This window comes from Python bivittatus, unplaced genomic scaffold, assembly GCF_059951505.1.
Source record: "Python bivittatus isolate LINGU-HERP-01145 unplaced genomic scaffold, Pbiv_v1 ctg000020_np1212, whole genome shotgun sequence".
In the NCBI taxonomy this organism is placed as follows: domain Eukaryota; kingdom Metazoa; phylum Chordata; class Lepidosauria; order Squamata; family Pythonidae; genus Python; species Python bivittatus.
Window position 1 is genome coordinate 97,292,811 of NW_028277030.1, and position 21,750 is coordinate 97,314,560.

Consider the following 21,750-nt stretch of genomic DNA (forward strand, 5'->3'; position numbering starts at 1 on the left):
TTCAAAAAATAATATCCAGGTCTATTCAGGATTTTTTCCCACTGTGTGGGTGTATTTCAGTAGAGACCACCCACTGTTTAATGATCCCAACATAGCACTAGAGTTGTGTATTCTATCCCTTCCTTCCTTGACAAAATTGTTGCCCTTTAAATCTATTTCTTTCCAGACAATCAGAAATTACACTGCCAAGTCTTTGATGTATCTTGTTCTACCATTCCTCAAGTTAATACTTTGGAACTGAGTGTCAGGTGTGGAGTAAACTCATCATTATAAATGTAATGCAAACCAAAAGAAGACAGTTGCTTAGCTAGCTTTGTTTAGTAGTTGAATTATTAAGAGCATTCTATATGTTTCAACGGTAAACTCCATGTAAGCAAAAGTAACTTCATAAAGAGCAAAACAAAAAACCAGCTTTACTTGTGATATTTTCTTTTCTTATCTAGTGCACCCCAAACATCCTGGATGCATTTTCCAGGCTTTCTCCAAAATTTGCTCTTTATTTACAGTGCTTAATGTGAAAGGAGAAATTATCAGATGTATATGAAGTAATACTATTAATTGTGTTGAACTAATTTTATTACTTAGTGTTCATATTATTTTATTATTCACATTGAAATATTGTTCAAGAGCAACTTCCAGGGTATCACTCAAATCCCCAAAAGGTTCCATACAACTGCGCTCAGCACTACAGAAATACTTTGTTCATGCGATGTTATTCTTATCCTCAGTTACTCTTTATTATTATTGCATTAAATTGATAGCTCATCTTTCCTCTGAAGTTCAAAATGGTATCCGTGGTGGGCCTCTCCTCTTTTTCTTGTCACAAAGACCTCTATGTGATATGGATTGAGCTAAACATTGTAAGTGACTCAAGGTTACCAAGTGAGGACTGTGTCAAGTACAGACCTAACTAGGTCTAACACTTTAACTATTATAGTACACTGAACTATGCTAGGCTGACTGAATGACCATTTATAAAATATAGGGGAAGTGTAACTTCCCCAAGTTGTTTATAAAACACAAGGAAATGACAGAAGATAGAGGGGAAGGAGGATGAAGGCAGAGGCAAATGAATAGTTTGTAACAAAGGTGTCATAAAAATGATTGTTCAGGAGAAAACTTCACAAGAAGAAAAGAAGAAAGTGTTGAATTGGCTGAGGGTGTGAGAGACTTTGGATGAAGGAAGGACTTGAGCTAGGGGAGAGTCAGATGGACCAAGATCTATCAGGTTGTAATTGCAGAAAGATAAGAGGGACGACTTAATAGAAAGGCGAAGGCATTTAATTAAGTTTCAGTGAGTCAGCCCTTTTTTTAAAAAAGTCAAGAAAGATAACTAGGAATTATAATAATAATTATATGAGCATTAAAGAGCATTCTCCCCACCCTTTACATGTCTGAATAAAAATTGTCAAATATTTTTTCTTCTTTTCAAAAAGCAAACCTGAGCTTATTTGTAAAGGAAACCAATTTCAAAGGTCTCGAGTTCTAGCTGTCATTTCCTAGCATTTCTTTATACCATTGTAAGTTTTATTACTTGGGTCACTCTAGAGATTTTAGATAGAATTCCCATTTTCCAGAAGAAATCAGTCATTGAGCAGCTCATGATACCTAGATTTATGTTTAATCTAGATAAAATGTGATAAGCTGGACTAGTCTTCCTTTTCTTGATTTTTCCTGATTTTTAACATATCTGAAATGTGACTGGGCTCTAGAAATTCCTTCCAATCTTTCCCATTTTTCCCTTAATTGCCTTTCAGAAATTGATAAAAGTCCTTTTTAGGAAAATGTTTAGTATGTTCCAACTGCTGTTCCTGACAGAGAGAGAGAGAGAGAGAGAGAGGGAGATAAACCCTCTGTGAAGCATTTTGATCGCTGTTGCTCCGAATTTTGCTCTCTTTCTACATTTTCATATTTAGAGTATGCTGCAATTTGGAAGTCTATTTATTTACATTGTTGCAAATTGCCTTGAAGCCAGAGTAGGGTAAAAAAAAAGTACATAAGTACATACTTTAAAAAAAAAAAATCACTTAAATTAATCACTCTCTAAAGGAGTCACACAGCACTCCAGGACCTCCGTACGTCAGTAAACTGTCAGTTTTGTTTGGTTATTTTTACAACTGTTGGAGCATCACTTAGATTTTCTCAGGAATCAACGTAGCTTCTCTGTCTCATATCTGTTTTCACTCGAAGAAGAGAACATGCTCAACAACTGCTTTATTTTCTATGAAAGTAATCAAAGCCTAAATGCAGCTTCTGTTCAAGACAGAGAACGCTGGAAGGATTCCAGCAGAGACTTACTGGTCATGGCCATCATGGCTTCAGTGTGAATAACCTATAGTTTGCAAGACCATCCTGCCAGTGCTTGAATGAATGAATTAATTAATTAAAAATCTTCTTGATTTGCACTCCACAAAATATGCTATTTTGGGGTTTAAAATGCATACAGGTTCTCTATTCAAAGAGAATATTTTAAACAAGTTAGTGCTATTTCTGGAAAGGGAGACATTTACACGTTTCTGATTTTAAAAAACATATAATACTAAGGCAATATATGAGGAGCTGTTCATTGTATAAATGTACAATAATTTAAAAGTATGAGCTTTCAAGGATGAAAATCTTTGAACATTTATCTGTGATTTATAAGTCTCATACTGTTATTTGGTCCACTTATATCTTACAAGTCAATGCCTCTCTGGGCATTTTCTGAGTGTTCATTCTCTGCGTTTTAAAGGCACAGGTAGGGAAAGAATATGGGGACCAGGTTTGAGAACTGAAAGGTTCTTTGATACAATGAAATCTAGTGATTAATAGCAATTGTTTATGCAGATTCAAATACAGATTTATTTAACTGACAACCAGTTGTGTTCCTTTTCAGACATTAATGAATGCCAGTTGCAAGGGGTTTGCCCTAATGGTGAGTGTTTAAATACCATGGGCAGCTATAGGTGTACCTGCAAACTGGGATTTGTACCAGATCCTACTCTTTCCAGATGTGTCCGTAAGTAACCCAAACAATCAGTGCCATTTAGTTGTGTGTTTTCCTTTCTCTTAGCCCTCTTACAGTTTGTACTGGAAACAGCTTAGTCATTGTTGATCTAAATGTTCCTGTGGCAGTTATTCTAAGAGAAGTTTCAATTCACCATTTAGAATTGTTTTGCTTTAAAAGTTAATGAGAAACTGTGGTTTTAATCAGATTGTATGGTTGCAGTAGAATCCAGAAAGTCCATTTCCCCAAATAAATAACAAAAACAAAAACAGTTTTTGGTGTATGCAGCAACAGACCATTTGCTCCCCCTGCCCCCCACAAGTGATGCTTAATCAGCGGTCGAGTAAAATAAACTGAATCTTTTTTTTTAATTTACCAGTTAAGGCCACTGATCTCAATAGGGCCTGATTAAAACAAACAATCATCTGTAAACTATGTTTTGATATCTCATGTTTTCTGATTTTGCCAGTACAGACATACCCATGTGTTCAAGAAAGGAAGGTTTATTGCTTCCTGCATGAAACATTCCAAACATTCTGACCACAAGAGCTCTGAGATAATTACAGCATAAACCCTTGTTTGGTTTGTGCGAAATTTTCCTTTATGCAAATAAAATAAAATTATTAATTTGGACTTTTCAGTTTCAAGAACTGCATGGGTTCTCAAGGATCATTATCCTTCACCCTTAATAATTACTTTACTGGGTCTGTTATTGTAACCTACATACTAGGCTATGAATGCTTAAAAAATTATTAGGAAGAAATATTTTGGATCTTGCATGAGTACAGCATTTCTATTCCATTTATTAAAGCTTCCTGACTTTGCTAATGCGACTCTTAAAGCAGCCATGACTTTTTTAAGGCTTGCTTGAATGAACAGGAGAGAGGTATTACGGTCAGGTAAAGTCTGAAATATTTCGACCAGATCATTTTCAAATCATGGAAAGTCCTGTTATATAAAAATAGCAAATCCATTCTCTGTTAGTGGTTTCTTAGCTTTGCATATGTATAAATAATTTTCTTCCTAATCTTTTAATAATCCAGTGAGGAGCTGAGCGTGCTCAATAACTAAGGCATGTTTGTGATTTATTGCAAGAAAAAAACCCAGAAACCTTGAGAGAGGAAAATGTAAAGGAGGGTTCTGAAAAGATGCTGGCTGAAACTTTTCTGAGGAATGAGCCAAACTCCAACATTTTGCTACACATCCCATTTGTGAAATGTTTTTGCTAAGAGTTGTACATTAAATAAAATAGAAGCTTGTTCTCCTTGTAGCACTCGCATTTTTAACAAAAATCTTTTACACGGTGGTTCATAAATATCTCACGTTCCCAATCCAAATCCAGCTGAGATGTCTGCTTGCGTGGAGAAATATAGGTCAGTTGAGCAATCTCTGAGCAGCAGTGTTTTCGGATAAACAAGTGCATTTTCTGTAGCTGAAGCGGTCCTTTTTCCTATCTGCCAAGATCATGAAAAGTGTTATTAGGCAAGTCTTCAACCAGCCAGTTCACATGCTATTTTTGCCAACGTAAAACACACCTGGGAATGACTGAGACTTTTTGTATAAAGAAAAATAAGATGTGGACTGCCTTTCACTTGAAACTTGAGAAATTAGTAGAAGAATAGAATGTAAAACTTGACATCTAATTAGTCCCAAGTAAGAATCACTTTATTAATTAATAGGCTAAGTAGTGATTTCTTATAAGGTTAACAAACTATAAATTAATTATTGGAAATAAGTATAAGCATAAAGATAAAATAAGGATATTTTGTCATCTCTCAGTGATGTAAAGCTGCTGCGGTCTCATTTCCTCTGCCAATGAAACAAAATTTTTGATCTCTAGGATTATGTAAAACGTGTGCTGGTCTCACTGCTTTATTTTACAGATACAGGGTTGTGGCTGGAATAGTATTCCACACTCTTTTTTTTTTTTAATCAATTTCAGAAGAATTACTTTTTGGATGCTACTGCAGATTCCGTCTCACCTATGAATGCTTGCTGTGCAGGAGAATCTAAAAAGCCCCCTTTCTTTTAGCCCAGTCCTAGAAAAAAATATATAATAAAAGATGCTTTGGGTTTCTTTTCCCAAAGCCAGAAAACATAGAACTTTACAAAAATAATAGAGGTGATACCCTCACAGCCATTCAGTTGCATATGGAAAAGCTTTGCTGAGAAATTTCTTTTTAAAAATAATACAGTGAAATCCAGAAAATGTAGGACATATTATTTCAGTAGGGAAAGTGAAGGAGAGGAATTCACATGAGAAGGCAGGAATCCCACACAATGAAGTTAACTCTGCATATTTTTTCCTACTTGGACAGAATCTTTGATAAAGAATCTTGAATAGAGTTTTTACAGAATTCCTTACATCTTTCACCTTTTTATGTGTTACTAGAAAGACCCAGATTGGTAGAAGAGCCTTATCTATTTATGGGAACCTGAATTTACTAAAAACCATCTCTTCATTAGAGATGGGTTGTTCTGCTCTGTGGCTAAACCAACCCATTAAAAAAGTTGTACAAAGGCACGGAACACAGTATGAATTTTCACATTGAAATAATTAGTTTCAACTATAAAAGCAGCATTCTGAAAGAAATGCATGTTCAGGGTCTCCCCACAAAAACAACCAAAACAAGACAACAAGCTAACACCAGAATGTAGGCAGTTTTAACAAAGCTATATGATTACATAGCTGTATTCCATTGCTGACTTTCATGCTCACCTGTTCAGTATAAAAATTATAGATGTCTTCTTTCAGCCTAGATATCTAATAATTACTTAACCAAGTCCTCGAATAATGAAATGTGACCCTTTATAGGTACACCGCCTTCTTTTTTTATCTCTGACAAAAAAGTGTTCTGGAACATTTTGTAACCCAACAAATATATTGTCACTTTTTTCCAGATTTCTTTCTTCCCAGAATAAAGGAGAGAGATAAATAGTTAAGTTATTGTGTACAAATATATGCAGTTAGTTTAAAATGCAGGCGCTGTATTTAAATTGATCAGGTTCCTTAACTGAATTATAAAGTATAGTTAGGCTGCCTCTCCAGAAAATTGTTTCAGGCTGAAATGTTTTTTTTTTATTATTTTTGTTTGTATGCAAATAGATGAGAAAAAACTTGTGTTTCATTTCATTGCATAATAATAATAAATGTTTGCATAATTCTGACTTCAAAGAATCAGACTTTTTCTAGGTTTGATTGTATTATACCATACAGAACTATACAGAAAATGGTCTTTCATTCTCAAGTTGAAGAATATCAACAATTTAATGTCCTGTATGTATCATCTAACAGAATATGGGTGAAATCTACCAATTACTGCTGCTGTGCAACTTCTGTTCATTTAAATGGGTCATCTACAGGTTCATTCCTAATAGTTCCTTGGGGCTTAGACTAGGACAGAATTTCTGAACCACTATTTCACAAATTAAATATGTATTCTGCTAAAAATAAATAAAAAGACTTGGTATCTAGGCAAGTCTTAATAAAAAGACCTGGGATCTTATTTTAAAAGGCAAAAGATCTTATCTTTTAAAATAAAGACATGCCAAATTTGCACAAAACGTGATTCACTAAAATGAATATATCAGCCATAATCTTGATAAGCATCTTGTTTTCTGGTAGGACAGAAGAAACAGGTTTAGTTATGTGAAATATAATTTATGACTTGATCCAGCTTGATCACAACAACTTAGACAACTGTTTGTTAGCTATTATCACATCTGATTTGGTATTATTACTCATTATATTTTTACCATATTTTAGTACAATTAAAACTTCCTGACCTGCCAATATAGCTTGTTCTATTTTTCAAGTATCAAAAGGAGATACAATATACTTCACTTTGACTCTTTGCTGTATGTTGATATAACTATTATTTTTTTTAGAGCAACAACAAAACACTAATTCTGTTGACTGAAGGAATTTCAGATTTTGGTGATGTATTTCATGATATGAATTTGGGAAGACTGGCAGAAAAGGAACAAAGCACTTGGGAAGGATGATAGTGCTGTTAGCTGATATTTTGCCAGGGTTTAATTGTATTCAGATGACTTCATTTGTGTGCATTGATTGACTAGCAATGACTTTAAAGAATGCAGCTTCCTTGGTGACTTTAAATGATCATACCTATCAAGTCAGAGTTGTCATTTTGGAATTCATTTGTGACATAGCATTGTAACGTGAGTGTTGGAATAAGTGTGTGATCTGTCAATGTTCTGTATTTTTACTGTTCACCTGCTTTAAGCTTGCTTAAGTGCTTCTGCATGGGAATAAGGCATTCTCCTAATTCTATTTTATTGGAGCATGGCCGCATCTAATTTGAACACTGGCTTTTACTTCTACACAATTTGGGCTTTACTTTTGAACTGTATCAGATTGATATCAGACATGATGTATGAGAAATGTTTGTCTTTAGACATCAGCATCCTTTTCTCTGTAATGATGTGTTGAAGATTTTTTCTTGTCTGGTGGTGGAGCTCCTGTGGTGTTTTTCAAGTAAACTTTAGCGTCCTCCTTCCCTTTTTGCTGCAGCTGATAATCCCATGGTCATTGAAGAGAAAGGGCCCTGCTACCGGTTTGTCAGTGCAGGAAAGCACTGTATGCACCCTCTCTCTGTCCAGCTCAGCAAGCAGCTCTGCTGTTGCAGTGTTGGCAAGGCCTGGGGCCCCCACTGTGAAAAATGTCCCCTTCCAGGAACAGGTAAGAGGTTCCCAGAAAATGGATATATTTGCACCCACGTACAACATACCACATAGATCATAACCTAATGTAATCACCATAGTGTTATGTTGGTTGTATCTCTTATCATTACGAACAACAAACAAGCATAGATGAGGTTTTTCTCTATATTTTGCAATGACCAGCTTTCTAATTACGGGTGTCCCTTATTTGTTGAGTGATGTTTGATATTGCATAATTCACATCATTAGATGGTCATAAATAAAGTAAAATGTGTAGGTCTGTGAGAATTTTCAAAACTGATGTTGGTCCTCATGTTTAGACTTCAAAATATCCTTTTTAATTATCACAGAAGTGGTATTGCTAAGGCATGTTGAATGTATTAGGTGTCTGAGACAAATTAAGGTGGAAAGAAACTAATATGCTAAAGATGAGGCACAGGTTTATTGTAGATGAAACATAGATGAATTTAAAGGATTTTTTTTTTTTTGCTTCTAAGTATGAGTTTTGTGCAAGGAATGTTCAAGTCATTTAAATAATAAATTGACCAATCAACCCAACAGTATGTCAGACGACCAAGTTATATTAAGAATTTTGATTTTGAGTAAATATAATTAGTTGTATTACTAATGTTTGCAGGGATAATCCCTTCAACTTGCAAGTTTGCTACAACTGCAGTATACAGGTAGTCCCCAGTTTAAGAAAGAGTTCCGTTCCCAAGGTCTGTCCTTAAGTCGAATTTGTATGTAAGCCGAAACAGTATTATTGTATAATACTGTATAAGTAGTACTGTGTAAGTAACTCAAGCTATTGTGTATTTAACTTGAATTGTTATGTATTTAACTTGAATTTTGCCACAGTAGGCTCTGTTCTTAGCTATGGGTCATCCGTAAACTGGGCATTCTTAACCCAGGGACTACCTGTACTCTACTAGCCTCAAATAAAGTGTTCTGACTATATCTGATAGTAATCTCATACATATTGTTCCTGCATGTTCTCAGTGAATAAAAGGATGCTCATTTACTCACCATACTACCAGTGCCACTAGTTATTCAAATATTGATGAAACATTTTAATAACCTTTACATGCATTAAATCCAATTGTCTCATTGATTCCTAGATTCTCATAGTGATCTGTTGTTGAGGTCTGTCTACACTGGATTTTATCCTTATGTGGCCTTTTCAAAACTTTAAACTTGCATCCATATGACCAGTTTTCCCCCATTTGAAATATTTTATTACAGAAAAATCAATGAAGTACATTTGTAGAGCAATGTTATAGGTGTCTTATAAAAGTATCAGTGGCGTCTGAAAATTCTAAGAGTCACAGCTGAACACATCTAGTAGATAACATATTAGAGAAAGCTGCTTTAAAAAAATATGTTAGACCAGCTTGGTTAATGCTATGATTTTATCACTAAATCAGCATGTAGTCCATATTCTTGCATGCATTCCTCTCCTCCTCATTCCCACTTTTAAATAACCTGAGTTCCGCATTAGAGTTGCACTCTAGAATCACTTAAAATATAGTTAATGAACAAGCATATTTCAATTTCCCAAATTTTAGGCATAATGAGGAATGTTGATGTAAAAGTGAAAGCTTCCAATCTCCTGTTCAAGACTGTACTAGATAGGAGAGAGAAGATTCAAGTCTCAGAATCTTTCATATGATGCTGACCCAGAACTTAGAATTCGCTTAGAAAATGCCCATTGTTTGGTTGAAAATATGTCAAACTGAATCTTTTTTTAGGAGGAACAAATTATCTTCCCAAGTAATTTATGCAATATTATTGTCATGTAATTTGTGATTTTGCTTAAAAATAGAATAAATAACATTTATAAAAATGTTCTTGATGTCAGATTTTCTTTATTATGTTTTCCAATGTGTCAAAAATATTGCACTTTTAGATTCTTAAAAGGAATGTTTTCCCATCCCAAATCTAGCTGCTTTTAAGGAAATCTGCCCTGGTGGAATGGGCTATATGGTTTCTGGCTCTCACAGAAACAAGCTATATCATCACCCTGCAGTTAGAGTTCAGCCACCTGTCTTTGGCAAGACCCAGATTACTCAACATGTTGCTAAAGGTCCTTCTCCTCCACCTCTCCCAGCAAAGGAAGAGCCGGTGGAGGCACTGACCATCTCACAGAAAAGTGAGCCCGAGGTGGCTGTGAGAGAAGGTGAGAGTGGAAAAGGATTTCTTTATGTAGTTTAGTGTGACTTTCAGTATGTTCATGTGTTTCTTGTTTCCTGTGTATTTCTTACAGTGTAAAGTGCTTGTATCAAATGTGATGTCTTACGGGCAGCCTATCAAGTATTTAACTGTATCATTTATTATTGGAACTGGTTTCAGACTCTACAGCTTGGTATATATAAACATATTTAGCCCTCCGGGCAAAGAACTGGACCAGGTGACATACTCCCAGTAAATTATACATTTCTTGCAGATATATGCATGGGAGTAAATCTTAATTTCATTCTTCTTTTTTTTCCTCACCAATCTGAAATTGAATCCTCTTGGGTTCCTGTTAGATGTTTGGAATCTTCTAATTTTGGAAAACGAAACACAGCTTTTCGCCATCGCCAAAGCTTTTCACCATTGCAATTGTTACACGAAGCATTTCTAGATGTCAGTTTCATAGTTTTATGTCTCAGTCTTTGCATGGTTCCTGCAAATGCCTTTAAAATCAGCTGCTTCCAAATGTACTGTTTTTAACATGCTTAACATCAGTGCAAAGAAAAGCAAAGAGCTTGTGCATGTGCAGAAATAAGTGCATTGCCAACACGCTATTGGTGAACAGAACATAGACAGGTAGATGCAGATTGCTGTGTGGAGTGTTGTGATTATTTTGTTTTTGAACTATTGCCCTTCTGGAGTAGCTAATATATGGTTGTATGCAGTGAAAATAATAATTGCAATGTGTCTTGGGTGGGCATCGAAATAATGCAGAAAGCACAAAAACCTTTTGGAACATCAAATTCACTGAAATGATTTTGAAACCCTACATCATACCTACATAATATATTGTTCTGAGCTGCAAGTTTATGCCGGAAAATGTTTAATTTGGAATGACTGGGTCTAATTTTGCATAGAAATTCTACTTGTTAATGTTCAATTGCCACTTAAATTGGGATTTCTGTTTTTAATTATTGTATTCATACATTGTAGTTATCTTTTTAACTGTCAGCTTAATGAGCATCTTGAACAGATCTAAATCCAATAACATGAGGTTTATTTTAAAAAAGCATATATGGCTGCAAGGATACATGTAAAAAACCAGCTTAAATTAATGGAGCATTTCCATGCTAATTTTTGTATTGTGTTTGTTCATTTTAAAATGTTCATGGTGGATTCTGTGTTAATTACAACTGATCAAAATTTATTTTCCAGTTAAAAGTTTGTATGGAATGTTTTTTAAACCACAGAGCAATATTTTAATATATAGGTGGAATACTATAGTGAATGTCTTCTTAAGGCTTTATTTATGAATCCTTTGAGTCATGGGAGTGGACAGACTTTGTACCACGAGGATGTTAGTACTAAAGGTAAAATGCTTTGTAAAAAGAGGATAAAGTCAAGGCTAAGCTACATGATGACCAGCATATCAAATATCACAACTGACTTCACTAACAACCAGTTGTCCTTTTGCTCCATCATGCAATCAAATTAATGTTTAGCTTTTACTGGGGTATGCAGAGATGACTACCTCATTTGAAGTTGAAAATCATTCTACTCATATACGATAAATCTATCAAAGAAACACTTCTGATGTGTATTCGGTTTAATAGCCTTTGACGTTACCCTGTAATTAAGAATAGCTTTTTTTACATATAAATGGGCCTTTCACTGGCTTCTCATATGAACCTCTATTATAGCTATCAATGACAGTTTTAAAGTCAGGAAAACACAATGAAAACAATTTAGACTTGTACTGAGGAAGAGAAGATACCAGTTGGCCAAAAACTAGGTTAGCTCCTACCTTCAGCTTTGCATTCTATTTTGTTCTTCCAGGGTTGTTAAAGGATGAAGTGAGTAGTCAGCTTTAAAAATGGTTAGGGGAACTTGGTTTCAAGGGGTTCTAAATTCTAAATACAGTTTTTACTAACATTACTTTTTTATTCTTTTGCTGAGAGAGATCAATAGTTTATAGATTAATGAGTAAATTATGGCTCTTGATAATCCATTAAATCAGGATCAGCAAACTGTTAAGATGTTGGATGCTACTGTACAATTTTATGTGAAGGTATGAGCATCAAAATTTAATAACCATAAAATTTTAAAATGTCAAAAAAAATGACATTAAAGATTAGGCTCTGTCCTGGGTACCTCATAGATTCTGATGGTTTTCAGTAGACACTTGGGCTGTTTCCCACCAGCAGGTAGTCTGGCAGGCAGTTCAGTCAAGTGGCTAGTTGACCTCTGGAATATGAAAGTGTCAAAAGTGCTCAACAGGAATGTTCCTGAGCAGCTTCTTCCTGTACATAGATCCCAAGGAGTTCCTTGGCTTACTGAGCAACTCAGGGAGATGAAACCTCAGAAGAGATGCCTGAACAACACTAGTGAAAGACAAAGCATGAATACAACTGAACACAGGTACAAGTTCAGGTTGGGCTACATCATGGTGGGCAGGATGTTACTTCTCAGCACTTATCACATCTTTGGATTGCTGTCTAGCGGCTTTGCTTAGGATTGTCTGGTTCCTGCTACAGTATAGAGCAACAGATTGGAAGATTTTGTTTGCTAAGCATTCGGAAGACAAAAATCACTCAAATTTGCTCACAGTTGGACACTGGCTGGGTGGAATTCAATGAGATAACAGAGGTGACATCTTCTGAGGTGATTCAGGATTCCTTCAAACCTGTGAAGTCTGAGTGAGTGAAGGGTTCTCTGCAAGATGAGCTCTGCCACCTGTGTGTTTGATCCTTGTCCCTCTTGGTTTGTATGAACTAAGGAGTGAGGGGACAAGCTACAATGCTAAATATTGTTTTTTAAAAAATAAGACCTACTGTCTCTAACTGTATTTGACCAACAAATGGGAAAGATAGAGTTAATTAAAAATATAACTTATTTGTGCAAAGGAATTACTTAAAATATTTAAGATTAATAGATCTAGAAAAAGTGAAAGAAACAGAGGTCTTGTTATATAAACCCAAGGCAAGAAATACTTGGATTGCATAAGGCCAAATTAGATAAGATTCCACTTGTACTATTAGTAATGGGATGAATAGCATTTATAAATGTTAAGGTTAAATGAAAAGGATTCAGTGTCTGTAGGACTTTAACCCTTTGTCTCTAGTACATGTTTGGTAGAGTACAGCCTTGGACTGTGGGTATCATGTATTCTTCCTGATTGTATCCAAAGAACATAGCTCATTTATGTCCATAACAGCTCCACCTCCAACTTAAGTAGGTATGCCCCCTCATCTGGAACAGGAATTCGGGTGGGAGGCAAGCAAAGGGTTGTCCTCTGTAAGGTTTGCCCCGTTCGACAGAGAAACTCCCGTGACACGTGTGGTTCACAAAAGAGGTTTACTCATGCGTAACGTAGCAGTCACAAGCAAAGCCAGGACTGGCTTGGTACATTTACATTACTCCTTTATAGTTGTCTCAATCCCCCTGCGGGCCCCGTTGCTAGGTTACATATTACAAATTAGATTGCAGATTGCCCCCTGTAATCCCCCCCTTCTACTGGAATGGCAGGTTCAGCCCAGTTCTCTTGTTTCTTTGATTGTTGTTGCCTGGTCATTGCCTTCGTTGGGGCTTCTGTCGCGCGCACAGCTGGGAGCATCCCCTCGCGCACTGATCTCTTCCTCAATTCCGCGGCTCTCTCCTTTGTCCATAGCGCCCGCGGCCCTCTGGCGTTAACACAACACATCCGCTCCAGATTAGTGAAGTGGCGCCAGGGGGCCCATTCATTAGCTTGCGGTTTCGCATTTCCTCTTTCTGCGCTAGCGCTCGAGCGGTGAAATTGACTAAAGCGCGGCTGGGCAAGTTCCTAGGCGTGCGGTGCAGGCTGAACCTGACAGTCCTCTACAGTCTCCTCACTGCTGCTTGGATGAAACCTGAACAGGTGCTCCCTCATCTACCATTTACTTTTTTTTAGAGCATTCATATGATTGATAATTGTATAAACAAGATCTTAATTACTTCAGCATTTAGGACTAAATAGTTGTAATTTGCTATTTTTCCTTCAAGGTTTTGACATCCTTTAGATGCAGAACAGCATGTAGAAGAAGATAACTTTTTATTATTTCTATTGAAACCAAGCAGTTTGAAATACCTATTTCAAGTGATTTGTTGATCGAGGTGAAAATACTGTTTCACTTATTGGATACTTATGGATCAGATTACTGCCATTATAATATTAAAACTTTTTAATGAGATACAGCCATAATTATGCAAGTGTTCTTCTGTTTGTGAAGTGGGGCTTTCTTTTGCCCTTCTCAGCTTCAGAGGGACTTCCACCACTAGCCTGGCAGGAAAGGAACAAATAATTTGTTCTGCTATTAGAATAAAGTAATGAAATACAACTAAGCAAACTAGAATGCAAAGAAGATGATTCTTTTTGTTCAAACTGTGTCCCTTCTTCATTTGCTTAATCGTTTTGTGCTTTAATTTTAATTAAACTTAAACCTAATATTTTAGCTAATTCGGCTTTTGATGCTATTCCAGTGCTTTCAGGAATCTTTAATGAATTTGCACTGCACTTCAGCTTAGCTCAAAGGATTGGGAGTGGATACACACCCTGCAGTTAAATTCTTTTGATTTTGGATCCTCTCCTGTCCTCCCTCTTTCTCCTTTTCTTTATTTCTTGAGTATGCAAAATAGTTTAGTAAGTTCTGTCAGAACAATTATTTAAGCTCCGCTTTTGTTTTCATTTTGTGACCCTGCCAGCAACCCTGATCTCATGTGGAACTGATTTCATGCTGTCTGAATGCAGCTCTTTAGACTATTGACTTTTGTAGTCTTAAAATTAAGTTATTTTGAAATACCAAAAAAAATTGCATTTTGAAGAACCAGTATCTTTGCAAACTTTGTTTATCCTCATAATAATATTGTAAATATGCCTATTTTAATGAATGAGTCAGTGTGCAAACTGCGATTTAATCCAGTTACCAGTGAGAGCTCTGCTTTGAAATCATACCATTTTAGAATATGAAATAGAAATTTGCATCTCATGGTAATCCCTGGTTTAATACCACATGAGTAAATGCAATAAATAAATAAACTTTATTTTAAAATTGACTTATATTTTTGTATATTTCTACATTAGTTAATTTCTTTTCTTTCTGGTTTAATGGGAACTTCAGCCCCTGATCAGGTAAAACATAATCCAAATGAACAATTTTGAATATTCATTAAAAAACTGAGCTCAAGCACTTTGAGAATTACAGGAATTAATTAAAACTGTGGGAAGAAATTAGTTACCTTTTGAGATTATAGTATTAAACACTCACTGGTTAATGTGCATACTAGTGAATATTCTCTGATATTTAGCCCATTTTTCATTTACTAAAAGTATTGCTTTCAAGAATAAAAAATAAATCATGCTATTTTTGATTGCTCCAATTCAGATTTTCCATTCAGTAGAGCTCTTCTATTGACAACTAAATTTGCTGATTAAAAAACTCATATAACTGTGAGGTTCAAATATTTGTTGTTATTCAAATATAATACTAGAATATTCTAATGAACAAAAGGCCAAGGAGATGCAGGATTGAGTGTTTTCTATCCTCTCAGTGGTCACCAATTAATTAATTGTATAATTCTTTTAAGGTCTGCTACAATAAAATAAAGTACTGTTTGAAAGTATACAGTTTTATTTACACAGAGGTTTTCTTTTTTTTCCTTTTTTTTACATCTTGTCATTAGTTGTCAACAGAAGGAATTATACTACTTTGCAGGTTCTTATTTTTGCTGTAGCAATTTGAAAGACCATAAATGCCACATTTATTTTTATTTTGTTTATAAAGCTGGCTTACCATGAGCAACTCTAGGTGACATACGGAGGGGATTAAAAACATACCATAAATAAGGGAGTAAAATAACATTTTAATAAGCAACTGTGTTTGGAAAACACAAAAAACTTAAAATACTATAAACTCACTGAGTTCACAAGTGGCCCTGGCCCTGCTAGTCACCATAAAAATGGACCTGACAGCAGTGGAAAAAGATCTCAGGGAGAAACAAACAAATAGGTACAGCAATGTGTATACTGGAAGGTGAAAATCCTTTTTTGGGTCAACCTTGTCTCCTGAGAACTGCAACACACACACACACACACACACACACACACACTTGGGACCAGAACTTCCATTGCTAAGCAGTGCAGTTGTTAAGTGAGTTGTGCCCGAATTTTCGCCCAGTCTCCCACCTCCCCTTTTTAGTGGTGGTGGTGTTGCAGCTCCAGAGGATCCTGGAGGAAACAGATTATCTGGACCCTTTCCTGTCAGGAGTGGGATGGGGGTAGTGCATCCATCCTTGCTCTTCTTGACCTCTCAGTGGCTTTCGATACCATTGACCATGGTATCCTTTTGGGTCAATTTAGGGAGTTGGGAGTGGGCGGCGCAGTTCTGTGTTGGTTCTCTTCCTTCCTCCAAGGTCAATTCCAATCGGTGTTGATTGGGAACAAGAGATCCAGCCCACGGCCCCTCCTTTGTGGGGTGCCGCAGGGTTTGGTACTCTCTCCGCTCCTTTTTAACATTTACATGAAGCCACTGGGTGAGATCATCCACCACCATGGGATGAGAGATGCCCAGTTATACATCTCCATCCCAGGTGACTTGAGTGATGCTATGACCACTCTTTTGAGGCTGTGGGGGTCTGGATGGGGAGCAACAGGCTTCAGCTGAATCCTGGTAAGATGGAGTGGCTATGGATTAGAGGCCCCTCTGTATCCAAGAATTTACCATCTTTGGTTTTAGACAGGGTTGCACTGCCCCAAACAGACCTGGTGTGTAATCTGGGGGTCCTCCTGGACTCGTGACTACTGCTCAAACAGCAGGTGGCAGTTGTGGCCAGGAGGGCCTTTGCCCACCTTTGGGTGGTATGCCAGTTACACCCCTTCTTGAATCAGGAGGATTTCCAGTCAGTCACTCACACCCTGGTCATCTCTCAGACTATTGCAATGTGCTCTACATGGGGTTGCCCTTGAAGAGTATCCAGAAGCTACAGCTGGTTCAAAATGCAGTTGCACAGATGATATTAGGTGCCCCTAGGATGGTACATGACACCTTTGCTGTGGGAGCTGCATTGGGTGCCAGTTTGCTTCTGGGTCCAATTCAAGGTGTTGGTTATTACCTTTAAAGCCCTACATGGCATGGGTCCAGCTTACCTGAGGGACTGTCTCATCCCCATTACATCAACCTGTCCCACCAATCAGGCAGAGAGGGCATGTTGCGGATCCCGTCAGCAAGGGAATGTCGACTGGCAGGACCCAGGAAGAGAGCCTTCTCTGCTGTTGCCCCGCCCTTTGGAATATTCTCCCCCCCAGAGGTGCAGCAAGCCCCTACCCTCCCGGTTTTCTGAAAAGGTTTAAAGACCTGGCTCTGTCAGTGTGCATGGGGTGATATGGGCTCTACCCATCCCTGGGGGTGGTTAGCCCCCTGATGATGCTCCCTGGAATTACTTGTCAATTTTCCATCTTCTTGGAACCTATTTATTTTTAGGATTGTTTTTATGTTGTATTTTAATGAATTTTCATCTTGTAAACTGCCCAGAATCGTCTCATGAGATGGGCGGTGACAAATTTGATAAATAAATAAATTCATGTCTTCTGTTTAGCAAACATTGGACTTCATGAACATAAATCTGCTGGATCAAGAGGGTCACTCCAGTTGGTGCTGGGCATTTTATTCATTCATCCACTTAATTATTACAGAGCTTTCTGCAGACTCACAGCAGTTTCCAATAGCAAAACACAATTTGTATAAACCAGGAACACTCAAATCTAATTTAATTTCTCCAGGCAGCTTATACACTATTATCCACACACACACACACTTATTTTCTGCAGAACAGCCATGTCTTGAGTAACTTTCTAAAGGCTAGAGATTTGGGGCATTCCATTCCTTGGGAGACAGAATGTTCTATAGGCACTCTCTGGATGGTTTGAATGCAGAAACAGAGATGTGTCAGTCACTTCACATGGAGTGGGGACCCTCAGTAGGTCTTTTCTGTGGGAATGCATAGAGCAGGCCAACTCTTGTTGGAAGAGGAGGTCCTGCAGGTCATCCTGGCATCCCTCTCTCATCTTTAGCTTCTGTATCGCCTGCCAGCTGTGACTCGTTTTTGGCAAGCTGATCCACTGCTTGCCAAATGTGATCCAGAGTCACCTTTAATCACATTGATGGTCTTAAATATCCACAGCTAATGTTGTCTCTTACTCCTCAGCTGGGGGTTCATTTTTTATAAATAAATAAATAAGTGGTTCTCAGCCGATTCCCTGTTGAATGGAGATTTGGCTTTAAATGGACATCCCTTCTTTCCATTAGTCATTAAATCAAGAGTTGTGTGTTATTTTACCAACATGTATTTTTTTTGGCTTGTTTTGATAGGAGAACTGCATTGTAAAATTCAGAGAAATATGAATACCAAAAAATAATGGTCCCATATCTGGTCATAGATCTTTTTCTGATACAGAGTTGTCTACAACTACTAGAAATATTGCTGCAAAGAATTATGTAGTCAGTGGGAAGAAAGATGAACATTTGTTTGCACCTGTAAGAGGAAAGGGATCACATGAACTTGTGACATGCATTAATATTAATATAACTTGTAACATTATGGGCCATTCCTAAATTAAATGGATTGTCCAACAACCACAAAATTGTTTAATTTATCTCTTTTCCATGACATCCCTCATCTAAACATATATCTTCATTGTAACTCATGCATAGGTAAAGGAGTTTTACCTTTACTTGTTTGTTAGTTTTCCATAACTAATTGGTAAATCTCAGATGGTTCTTAAAGTACAAATTTTTGTATTTCCAAGTATTTCTAGTAGGAATTAGTTGAAACAATTATTTGACAGTTTCAACTATTGCAAACATTCAGCAAGTGAAACTCTACAGTGGGTCTTATGTACCATCAAGCTTTGTTCTGATTGTCCCAACAGTGACACTTCTACCTGTGAGTAACTGAGTTCAATTTGTTCTTAGAAGTATTTCTTCAGCCAAGCATGTCTAAAGCACAAGCACCTGCACAAAGATGCACCCTTTTAAAATTGCAAGTGTACAAATGAATGTTTGTGACTGAACTATTTAACAATAAATATTATGTAAAGACAAATCTAAATAATAATGCATGTTCTCAAGGGTTGCTGCTGAATAGGCAAAGAGCAAAATTATAAAGACAGTGCTAAATTATCTTTATTTTAGCTTGTTATTCTTTTGTGCTGTTGTCATGTGAGATAGTTTTAAAGCATATTCCTCCCCCAAAACTAGGGAGTATTTAGTATTAACCCATTTAATTTTAACCATTCTTTTAAGAATTAGTTTTAATCTGCAATTTCCAGGTAGCTCTTTTTAACTCCTTTAATGGATGAGAGCCTGTACACACACGGAATAGATTAATTCTTGGGACAGCAATATGCTTTTTTTTTTTTTGGATTTTAACAAATAACTTAACCTAGTAAAATTGTGTTCCCATTTGTAGATGATCTATCTGAAATCCTCTACACTCTCTTTTCAAGATTCAGGGCAGATTAACTCTCAGGAGAGCGCCATAGCAGGAGTTAACTGTGGTTAATTTCTTCTACCTTTTCCCATTAATGTTAACTTCAGGAAGCCTTTGGTCTGTACTGACAAATATTGTGATTTTCTATTAAACTAGGGCTGCACACTGCTCTTGACTTGCAGGGTATGTTAATGTCCCTGTAACATCTCCCTCTCTGCTCCGTCTGGCTTTTTAAATTAAAAACACTTTTTTTAAAAAAAGGAAGTTGGCATACTAAAAACAAAGCACCAATTTCTAGCTTCATCATTTTCAATGATGCCTCAGAATTCCAGGTGGGCCGCTTAACCTTTCTTACAGAATAAAAAGGACAGGCTGACTGCCACCCAGTGTTTTGCTTGGAAGTGTGCCTATCTCCCAGAAAAAGAGTAAAAGTAAATAGAATTGGGAATATCTGGAAAAGGAGATTGGGTCTAGAAGGAATAACAGGTAGCATTCTGACAAATTGATACCTAATAACTGATTATGCCCCTAATGTCAGCCATTTTGTGAATGGTCTAGCCACACCCACCACACATTTTGTGAATGCTCTGCAACATATTTTCAAAATTTCAAATAGTCTAAAAGTTTAAGGAGTTTTGAACTAAGAGTAAAAACTAATTGCCAAAGTCAGTACAGTTATTGAGTTGCCTGACTGATTTGTGAAAAATTGAATTACCTTTGAAATGTGGTAAGAATCCGGTTTGTAAACCGGGCTCAAGCTAACAGTGATTTTATGAAGCACGTCTTATACCAGTGTAGATACTGTGCTACCACTGTAAAATAGTGACGATATGGCAGGCTGACAGTTGACTGACTAGCTAGTAAGGAGGGGAAATTGGGCCATAGTATCAAAGTTGCCTTGCCAGCGTCATTTAGAATAACATGCTACTCTTGCTTATTTATTTTTTATTTATTATTTATTTTCAAAGGTCGCAACCACTTATGATTTGTTTATGGATGTGGTGTACTCTGACTCGTAGGATGGAGGTGTGGATGCATAATGGGAATTAATGACTCGCTGTCAGCTTTATTCTCCTGGTTCTTGGTACTTTCCCGTTCAGTGGTTCCTCAGTTTTAAGTATTTCTATTTGAGATTGATTAATTAGTGTTTCTGTATTTACCATTCCACTGACCCATAAACTACACACCTATACTGAAACTTGGATCTTAGATCTGATGTTATTTGGATCAGAGGTTGTGGACCACCAATTTTGATGATCTTTTGGATCTCTGCATCTAAGCTGATATTGTACTGAGTGGCTGTCCCAGCCCTTCTGAGCTGTCCTAGTATGTCATCAGACTGGGTAGCTGGCAGATTTCATTTTGCTTTGGTGTTTTTGATCTGGTGCAAAGGTGACATCTTACAGTGCAGGATTTCTTCTTGATTCCACATAACTTCTGATAAAATTTAGCGTCGCATCCAACTCTAAATTTGATGGAATTATTAGAATGGTATCTAATCTAATTAGAATGGAATCTGGAGAATTCATCAGAGTCCTTGAGAAATTTCCAGTTGATGCAACTGGTGCTTTCTTTGGTGGAGATGAGTCAGATAGTTGGCACTGTTGCTTGAAGGAACAAAAAAGTCTGTTCAGTTCTCAGTGATTATGATAAAGCAATGTTAAGAAATTCTCAGGAACCAGTGATGCTGCTAGTGGTGGCCCACTGTGATTTATTTGCTAGGTCATACAAGGACAGAGCTACTCTTATCCACTTTAACTTGGATGTTCTACAGTTGAATCAATGAACAGATGAATATAATTCATTTGTTGCAGTCTGAGGATATAGAAAAAATACTTTTTAGTGTAGTTTTTTTTGTAAGTACAATAAAACTTTGACCAGATTTCAGATTTAACAGACAAAACTTGACTTCAACATCATTTAGTGGACAAGGGCTGCTGAATTAGAATTTAACCCAGACAACTGACATGTTTTATGTAATTATGCAAATGATGTAAATTTACTCAGATGACTTAAATTCAGATTGAATGGACATGCTTCTCCCCAAATAGTCCGTTAAATCAAGGTTTTCTGTACTATACTCTTATCTTGCTTGTATTATATAACATGTTGCAGAAGATGATTGACCAGCTGAGTCCAAAAAGTTACTAGTTTCTACTTGTAAGAGAAGTGTGGTCGCAATACTCTCCTTAAAAAAAACCTAACTCTAGATCCTGTGGATTGAAATAAATATTGGATGGTGATAAATATCCCACTAATTGGGCAAGATACTAGAGTTTGATTTTATTGACTATAGTAGTCTTCTGGGATATGCTGTCTAATGAAGATTAGACATAATGCAATAATTCCCCACCTACTTGTAATGTAATGCTTGAAACCTGCTATATGGCCCATTGTTTTTATGTTAT

At 36.7% G+C, this 21,750-nt stretch overlaps 1 protein-coding gene across 4 annotated transcripts in view; it reads left to right on the top strand.

Moving 5' to 3' along the window:
• LTBP1 (latent transforming growth factor beta binding protein 1) overlaps window positions 1-21,750 on the top strand; it is a 217,763-nt gene that overhangs the window by 133,191 nt on the left and 62,822 nt on the right. The window contains exons 10-12 of one of the 4 annotated variants that reach the window (XM_007420643.4): window positions 2,876-2,998; window positions 7,521-7,688; window positions 9,612-9,845. In XM_007420643.4, coding sequence (XP_007420705.2) covers window positions 2,876-2,998; window positions 7,521-7,688; window positions 9,612-9,845 — 525 coding nt within the window. The remainder of the gene's footprint in view (window positions 1-2,875; window positions 2,999-7,520; window positions 7,689-9,611; window positions 9,846-21,750) is intronic. The other 3 variants (XM_025166547.2, XM_025166552.2, XM_007420644.4) reach the window with 3 other exon arrangements.